Here is an 8,957-nt window from a genome sequence, read left to right as displayed (position 1 = left end):
GGGGCGTGGGCCTCCGGTGTGTGCAGCTGCAGCTCCTCAAGCGCCTCGGTGATTGTGTCGAGGTCAGCAGAGTGGAGAGGTTGGATGGCGGTGGGAGCCTGCGCCAACTCTCCCTCTGTTGTGATGATGAAGTCTAGGTTCCTGAAGCGCATGTGCGCGCCTAGGACCCAGCTGACGCCGTGACTAGCCATCCGAGCCCTAGTGTGGATGTTGAGATGCGCAAAAGTCCCCTACCTAGCGCACCAACTGTCGGTGTTTTCGGACCACCGATGAGTAAATTTGTATTTATGCGTCTGGCTCGGATGGTGTGCTCGGAGGACACAACGGTTTATACTGGTTTGGGCGGAACATCCCTATGTCTAGTTTGCTGCTGCTCGTGTTACTGGCACTTGGTTTGTAGTAGGGGTTACAAACGAGCGAGAGAGGGAAAGGATCCCAAGTCTCTGGTGGAAGGAGTGAATGGGTGCTGAGAGCTCGAGCGCTGCTCAGTCGTGTGTTTGTGTCATGCTTTTGTGTGGATTTGGATCTGATCGGCTTTCGATGGGTCCATCACCTTCATGGGGCATCCTGCTTTCCCTTTTATAGGCCAAAGGAAAGCGTGGGTTATAGTAGAGGAAATGGAGAATAATGAGAGAGAGAGAAGAAGGCTGCTAGGACCGCCAGGTCCTTCTTCTCCTTCATGCGGGTCCCACTGATCCTATAGACATCAACAGGGACGGCTCCATGTCATGGCCCTATTCGTCACTAACACCATGCGTAGGCATCGTCTGCCGATTATGGCGTCCCATTCCATCACAACGGGCATCATGGTGAACTGACACGCATGTTAGCGTTCGTACAAGGGTTAGGCAGAACAACACCGGCATGCCTGACGCTATTCTTGATGTGAATCCTCAGGTATGGCCCATCATGGCCACGGGTTACATCGGGGCATGTCGGTCTCTTCCTTAGTGTTAGAGTTTTGACCTAGGCCAACACGCCTGGACCTAGAGTGGTTGGCGGTGGTATGGGACCCCATCGGGCGAGACAGAGCCCGCACCCGAGGGGTTGGGCGAGGCGGAGCGCAAACCCAAGGGTTAGGTGCGACGGACCCCGTGGCCTCGGGTTCAAGCGAAGCCGAGCCCACGGCCTCGACGTCGAGCGAGATGGAGCCCGCGGCCTTGAGGTCGGGCGAGACGGAGCCCATGACCTTGGGCTCGGGCGAGGCGGAGCCTATGGCCTCGAGATCGGGCGAGGCAGAATCCTCCCCCAGAGGACGGGCGAGGCGGAGACCGCGCACCTAGAGGTCGGTTTGAGCTATAGTCGTGCTCTTGACTGCTCCGGATGAATCAATGTTGATGGCCTTTAGCTCCTCCTCTTTAGGTACCCTACTATTGGTCCCCGACAGGTGGCCCCGTCGCATGCACCGGCTACACCTGCGCGGACAAATGCGGGAAGTAGCGCGAGAATGGCCCGCCAGGGCCGTGTAGCCACCCGCTTGCTGGTATCTTCCCCACCCCACCCCCTCCCCACTCTGTGCCATCGAGCTCCGCGTGTACGAGCCTCCATTCATCCAAGCAGCAAGTAGATGCTACGCTGAAAGCGCATATTGCAAGAGTTTGTTCTAAGTGTTTTAGATGTTTAAGAGGTATGTTGCAAGTGTTGTATTTTGATGTTGTAAAAGTAGATCGGGATGTTGCACATGTTGTAATGGCTATACACATATGTTTCAAGTGTATATTCCAAATGTTTCATATGTTCCAGATGCATGTTGTAAATGTTTTATCTGGATGTTGTAAAAGTAGATCTAGATGTTGCATAAACATGCATGTTGTGAGCATATGTTTCAAGTGTTCCAGGTGTTTTCATATGCATGTTTGCAAGTGTTTTCATCTGGATGTTGTATATGTTTGCAATGGTTTTCAAGTGTTTTTTCTGGTATTTTTCCACAGGTGTTTCAGACACTTGTTTCAAGTGTTTTATTTGCCTTCAGACGTATGTTGTAAGTGTTGCACCTAGACGTTTTAAAAGGAGATCGGACGTTCCATCTCCCTCCTCGCTTTCTGATGCCTCGCCTCAGTGTTTACTCCTCCTCCTAACTTCGGCTGGGCATCCGCCGCCCTCTCTCTCTTTCTCGATGCTGGTGACGTTCGGGGCGACATGGGCCCATGTGGATGCGTGAAACGGCATGAAAAAAGGCTACAGGTGCTAGCGTCTGGACTCTAGCAAGCCTATATATTATATTAGTCATCACCCATCAACATAGGTTAAAGTGTTGAAAATTTAAAATTAAGTGAACCAGATTAGCACACATACCTAGAGACTTGACGTACGGCTGTCCTACTCCTATCGCTCTGCACTCCTGCCGTCCTGTGGGCTACCGGCTACGGACCTGGTGAGTGGCAACCTGTAGCAACTCCGCACCGCTGTTTGCTCTGAAGGCCGCCGTCCTGCGGTCTTGCCGAGTCGGTGATTGGGAAGACGGAAGATCGGAAGACGCGATCCGACGATCGAAAAGACGGAAGAGCAGAAGACGCGACATTGGGGCTAAAACTAGTGGGCTTCAAGTGCTGGAAACTATGGGCCCCTGAAAATTGGGGGCCCTGTTCCGTCGCACGGGCCACACTCCGATGGGCTCGGGCCTGTCCATTTATATAGAATAACATAATTTCTTTGATTTTTATAGTTAAAGTTACAAAAATTAATATAATGCTAGGATCTCTGTTGACCCGGTCTCTATAATTTTTTTATTCATTCATTGTCACCACATTTATTCAGCATCGCTTGTCTTTCTTCGGCTTCTCCAGACTAATTTTCCTCTAGCCTCCAGGGACGTAGGGCATTGCTGTATGTCCACCCCCCACCGCACGCACGATTTCCAGTTTCTTTTGCAGTCTCTCGACACCAGCAATCCCTCCCATGGAAGAGCTTGAACTTTCTCTAACTCTTTCATAGATCTAATAGAGGGATGTCATCCAGCGGAGCTCTGCCTAGCAGTGGTGATAAAACGTATTGTTTCTTCGTGTTGCAGTATGAGATATTGCAATGTTTCAATTGGTGATTTTGGATGTTCAATAAAATAGATGATTTCTCATCATGCTACGATACAACAAAGTTAAATGTTGCAAAGATGGATTTTGACCTGGAGTTGCAACAAAATTGAATGTTGCGATCATTTTTTTGACGTTTCATACACTAGATACCATTAAGGAGATTGTATCACATTTCATGTTGCAATGACAAATTTTGAGCACTTTTGCTTTATGATCAAGAGTAAACTTTTTTGATGTTTCAGTCTCCTCCGTTCTCATACTGGTGGCACCATGTAGGGGCAATATGATGGTATGTGGTGGTGTTCCAGCAATCGTTGGTATTGTGTTCTGATTTGCGACGCAGGGAAGGAGTGGCTAGGCCGTGTTGCAGTGGTATGTCGGAGATCTATCATCTTAGACGCTATCACTCGGAAAAATATCTGGAGCTAGCAATGACATGTATGCAATGCTTTTTATGTAGTCTTTGGATGGAAACGAAATGGACGCTGCATTTGAGCCCACCCATGTCTATGTTTTTCTTTTTTTTTTCTCCTTTCAATTGCTATGTTCATTTCATATTTCCCGTCATTTTAGTTCTGGTCTTTCGTTTTGTTTTATAGGCTATCAGGAAGCTTGTCGTGGGGGTCCTCCTTGTATCGCCAAGGAACAAAATCTCCTCATCGGACTTTGTCAAGGAGCATTGTTGATTTTGCCATACCATCTCATTAGTCATAATGTAGTTAATCTAGTCATACTCTAGTTAATATTAGTTTGGGTTCTCATCAGGATCCTGCTATGTGTAGGATACATGTGAATGTGAAGTATGGCAAGGACATGAGCTTTCTGAGAACCAAAAGAGCTATGCCATTTCTGTTATGTAATCGACCATGTTGAACTAGTATTAGCTTCATGTTGCAAGTACTTACATCGTATGTTGCAATGCTTGAAATCCAAATGAATATATTGTTGTAGTTACTTCCATCATATGTTTCAGTGGTCCAAAATATTATGTTGCAATGCTTCAAAAGAATATATTGCAATGCTCCAAATAACTTGAGTGTGTAATCGACCATGTTGAACTATTATTAGTGGCCCCTTGCAAGTACTTCCATATTATGTTGCAATGCTCCAAAAGAATTTTCATTGGACCGATGAACACACAGACGATGGCACTAAGTGTTCCTGCAGTGCCTTTAGTACCTTTAGTAGTTTGTCATTTGATCTTAATTCATTGTCGTTATAAAGCAGTAAGGGGTTATACGTGTTATCTATGAGTATGTGTGAGGCACGATTTATTTAATCATCCAAGGTTGTACGATTTATTTCAATCTGTTGATCATGGTTGTGCCATCACCCCGTTCGGCTGCTCCACTTGTGGCTGATATGGGCTGATTTCGGCGGATGGGTAAGGCCTTTTCAGCCCAGGCGTTCGGCTGGCCTTCTCCAGCCGTTCGGCTGGTATACACACCTCCGATGGCGCCGTGTCGATTCCCTCTCTCCCATTCGCTCGCCCGCTAGGGTTCCAGTCCTTGCGGCGCTGCGCGCCTCCGTCCGCCGCTCCCCGCCACCCCCAACGCCTCCACCTCCCGAACCGGACACCCTCCGGCCGTCAGTCGACCGCAAACGCTGGGATCTGCGCTGCCCCCCCTCGACCCGTCGCCTGTCCCCGCCGTCGATCCGTCGTCGATTGGCGGCGCCGCCGGTTTGTCCGAGGTATTTCATCGCTGTCGTTGCCTTTTTCGTCCCTCCCCCTTCAGATCTGGCCGTCAAAGACCTCTGACATCCCGCTTTCGTTTCAACAGATCATTGCTCGTCCGGGATCCGGTCGATTTGAAGTCTGATCTGGTTGTTCACGTCCTCATCGCCTCATTGGACCCGTCATCGGCCGTCGATCACCAGATCCTGTACGTAACCGTTTTAAGCGCACCCTTCCCGCTGTTCTTACGACTCCGGTTAGTCTAGGTTTAGATTTGTTTGCAATCGTCGTCCCTAATTGCTACTACACTTCTTAGTTGCTCACAATCCCCCCCTGCGTTGTCCTGTCCACTCTAGGAACCTCGTATCCATCTGGTGCTGCTCCTCGTTCCCAGCACTGGCACTTTCGTCCTCCTCCTCGTGCTCGCCTCCGGAAGGTGTGCGCTACAACCTAAGGCCCAGAAGACCGATGCTTCCAACGAAGGCAAGTTGACATGCATTTACCTTCCGCATCTTGTACTTCCTGTAATGTGCCTAGTTCATAGCATGTCTTGTATACGTACCGATTATTCAAAAGCAGTGTGGACATAATACACTTCCAACAGATGCCCAACCAACGTGCCACTTGGGACCTTCCCACTACCAAGTTGTTGCTGGACCTCTGTATAGCAGAGAAGGACAAATGCAACTTCACCCAGAAAGGGTTAACTAGGGAAGGTTGGAAGAACGTGTACCGAGAGCTTAGCAATTCAGGATTCTCCTACACGAACAGGCAGGTCAGCAACAAATTGGGTAGTCTGAAAGACAAGTTCAATACATGGAAAACACTTAATAACCGCACTGGACTCGGGAGTGATCCTTCAACGGGTCGTGTTGTGGGTGATGACGAGGGGTTGGACTCAAATGAGGACACTCAGGAAGAACCCCACGATGGCAGCCAAGACGAGGTAATTGATGCAACGATGCGCAGGCCTGTTCGTTTGTTACATTTCATCTTGCTTACCGCCTAAACACATTGGTTAACATGACTAATCCTTGCAGGAACCCATTGACCCTCAAGACCTTGCCACACCACCACCATTCCTGGATGAGCTGTTCACTCTATTCGGCTCCCACACCAAGGTCAGGGGGACTTTCATGTGGTCCGGTGGTCTTAATGATGCAGCACGCACTCCACCAAGGGTGGCACAGGAACACATCGGCCCTTCGAGTGTCGGCACTTCTGCGAAACGGTCAAGCAGGGACCATGTTGTTACGAGCCCTCAGAAAAAGAGGTCTTGCAACTTGGGCGAGTACATGCACAGCTTATCAGAGAGTATTGCTGCAAGGAGTTCCCGTGAGCGAGGCCGAAGCCGTGAACAAGAGGAGCAAAGCGAAGTGATGCAGATCCTACGTGAAGATGGTGTGCCAGAAGGGTCAGAGTTGTTTATGATGGCATTACATCTGTTCCAAAAACCGGCGTGCCGCGCGCAGTTCAAGAACATTGAAGAAAGGGCCAATCACGTGAAGTACATCGAGTGGACTTGGAGGCATAGCATGCAGACCGACAACCATTAATAACATGCTTCGTGTGTAGTAGTGGAACAATCAGTTTTCAGCATGCTGTTTCGTACTTAAATTTTCCTCAATGTAATGTTAAGTGCATCTGGAACTATGTTTGTAATAATCTGCACTGGTTTGTGGACCATATGATGTTATAATCGTGCTGCATTGTTGTACGATTTAGTGTTCGCTTGAACTACTTAATAGTTACTGTGTTACGTCTATTTTAACCCTTCTCCAACTTGAAGACTGATCGTTTGTTGCTTTCCTGTCTTGCAGTAACGGACCTCGGTTAGGCAGCAACTACAACCACGACAATGCACCACTGAGGTTAGGCAATATCTACCTTGTGCAATTTGTTGTGGACCAAATGTACAGATTGGTTGGACTCTGCATTAATCTATATGTAATCTGAGATGGTTGTTTGTTGTTTGTGGTGGTCAATCAGGTTGCTGAAACCATGGCTGACAGCGACGACACCAGTGAACATTCAAGTGACTCAAGCACATATTTCTGGGACGTGGCAACGCTGGCCGCTGCCTATGGTGGATATGTAGCTGCGATGGAGAATCAGGTTCCAGTGCACCCTCCTGGGTTACGTGTCCAAGAACAGAACGGTGCGTCATTTGTACAGAACACCCTAGCTGACCCCAAAAGGTGCAAGACTAACTTTCGCATGTCCCCTGAATCTTTCATGGAGTTGCATAACATTTTAGTTAGTAACCATGGCCTTCAAGGGACTCAGGAAATGGATACTGTAGAGGGGTTAGGGATGTTCCTTTGGGCTATGGGCACACAGCGATCACAACGCGATATGGCAGATAGATTTAGTAGGGCATTGGCCACGGTTAGCACCAAGTTTGGTGAAGTGTTGGATGCTGTGGTGTCCTTTTCTAACACGGTTCTAGTGCCTAAAGATAGGCACTACAGAATGATTCATGAAAAACAGTTCAAGTACACTCCTTTGTTTGATGGTTGCATTGGAGCTATAGATGGCACACACGTTAAGGTACTTGTTGATCGGACCGTACACAATGATTTCATTAATAGGAAGGGCTATACTAGCCAAAATGTGGTAGCAGTATGTGACTTTGAGCAGCACTTCACATATGTTGGTGTGGGGATGGCGGGGGCAGTACACGACATGTTCGTCCTTAGGCAGGCGTGGGCAACACCGACTTTTCCACACCCACCTGAAGGTTAGTTGACTGGCCTGCACTAGTAGGAGTACATTTCTTTGTTGTTGTGCAATATGTTGTGCTTCTGCCTTTGTGAACTTGTTTGGTGTTGTGTAGGTAGGTTCTACTTGGTCGACTCGGGTTATGCAGGAGAACGGGGTTATTTGGGCCCACATCGCAACACCAGGTACCACCTGAAGCAGTTTGAGGACAGGCGGCCTGAGAGATTCGAAGAGGTGTTCAATTTCCATCATGCAAGTCTGCGAAATGTGATTGAAAGGGGATTTGGGGTGGTCAAAGCAAGGTGGAAAATTTTGAAAGAAGTGCCTCACTATCCTAGGGAAAAGCAGAACAAGATAATCCTGGCTGCTTTTGGGCTGCATAATTTTTTGCGGGATAAGTTTCCACCAAGACTAGTGAGGGAAATCACCCAATTGTCAGTTGACTGGGTTGCTGCAAATGCTTCTGATGATATGCGTCATGTACGCGATTGGATAACGCTTGGACTAAACGTGTCGAGGAGTGCGGCTGTGAATGGCGGGGAGCAGGTTTGTGGATGGGCTTGCTAATATAGTGTTGTAACCAAGTCTTCACTTGTGCATTATATGGGTGAAATCTTATTTTGTGAATGTGCAGGTGCAGCTAGGTGGGTGAGGCGTTGCTGAATGTGGTTTGGAGGATGCCATGACGAAGATGGAAGGTTGGGTATGTGACTTTTGCATGGCTATCTTCGTTTTCCTGTGATTTTGTACCTGACTGGAATTTGTATGTCCTTACTGCAATTTTTGGCCTTGCAGTGAATGCATATGGCTCATTAACTAATTTTTTTCAGAAGATATATCAAAATCCCAAATATACTCGCACCTCTGTTAGCCTGTGCTGTGGTCAATAATTCTAACAGGCTATTTTAATGTAATGCAATAGTGTAGCTGCACTTCTCATTTCATGCTGCTTTATATAGAGATATAACCACCAAATCGTATTTAGCTTTTCTTTTGCTGTAATGAAGTCATTATTAACTTACTAGATTCATGGAAACAGTTTGGTCCAACTCATGCGATGTCTTTGCATGTTCATAGCATCTTGAAACTGTTGGTATGAAATTTGCATGCTAAAGCATTGGGAGCTAAGCACTACTGTCCAGATTAGTGACTACTTTATTGTATATTTTATCAATTTTTGTTCAGGCAACACCTTGATTGACTGAGGACACAGTAAAACATTGTGTTGATCCAAGATTAAAGGGAGAGTATCCTCCAAAGGGAGTTGGTCAATGTGGTTTGTAGGATGCCATGACGAAGATGGAAGGTTGGGTATGTGACTTTTGCATGGCTATCTTCGTTTTCCTGTGATTTTGTTCCTGACTGGAATTTGTACCATACTGGAATTTGTGGCCTTGCAGTGAATGCATATGGTGTAAGTTTAGGTTAATGAAATGAACTGATGTATGTTTCAGAACATCTGTAATGCAAGCTTACTGCTCTGTTAACTGTACTGAATGCAATGGTCTGTCCTATGAATTCATTCCAAC

General features: G+C 47.4%; 1 protein-coding gene across 1 annotated transcript; it reads left to right on the top strand.

Annotated features, from left to right (window-relative positions):
• Positions 1-5,311: 5,311 nt before the first annotated feature.
• LOC136456275 (uncharacterized) lies at positions 5,312-8,080 on the top strand. Its single transcript, XM_066456077.1, has 6 exons — positions 5,312-5,653; positions 5,748-6,209; positions 6,697-6,905; positions 7,299-7,447; positions 7,544-7,974; positions 8,063-8,080. The coding sequence occupies exons 1-6, from the start codon at positions 5,312-5,314 to the stop codon at positions 8,078-8,080; spliced, it is 1,611 nt and encodes a 536-aa protein (XP_066312174.1).
• The last annotated feature ends 877 nt before the right edge of the window (positions 8,081-8,957 follow it).

The sequence above is a fragment of the Miscanthus floridulus genome, chromosome 1 (genome assembly GCF_019320115.1).
Source record: "Miscanthus floridulus cultivar M001 chromosome 1, ASM1932011v1, whole genome shotgun sequence".
Taxonomy (NCBI): Eukaryota; Viridiplantae; Streptophyta; class Magnoliopsida; order Poales; family Poaceae; genus Miscanthus; species Miscanthus floridulus.
The sequence above is the reverse complement of the archived record's forward strand: the minus strand, read 5'-3'. Positions and strand labels throughout refer to the sequence as shown.

Excerpts from the sequence above, each read along its gene's own strand:
- LOC136456275 (XM_066456077.1), top strand. The coding sequence starts at position 5,312 with ATGCCCAACCAACGTGCCACTTGGGACCTTCCCACTACCAAGTTGTTG. Across the intron at positions 5,654-5,747 it reads ACGATGGCAGCCAAGACGAG|GAACCCATTGACCCTCAAGA; the intron begins GTAATTGATGCA and ends TAATCCTTGCAG. Across the intron at positions 6,906-7,298 it reads ACCCTAGCTGACCCCAAAAG|GAAGGGCTATACTAGCCAAA; the intron begins GTGCAAGACTAA and ends TTTCATTAATAG.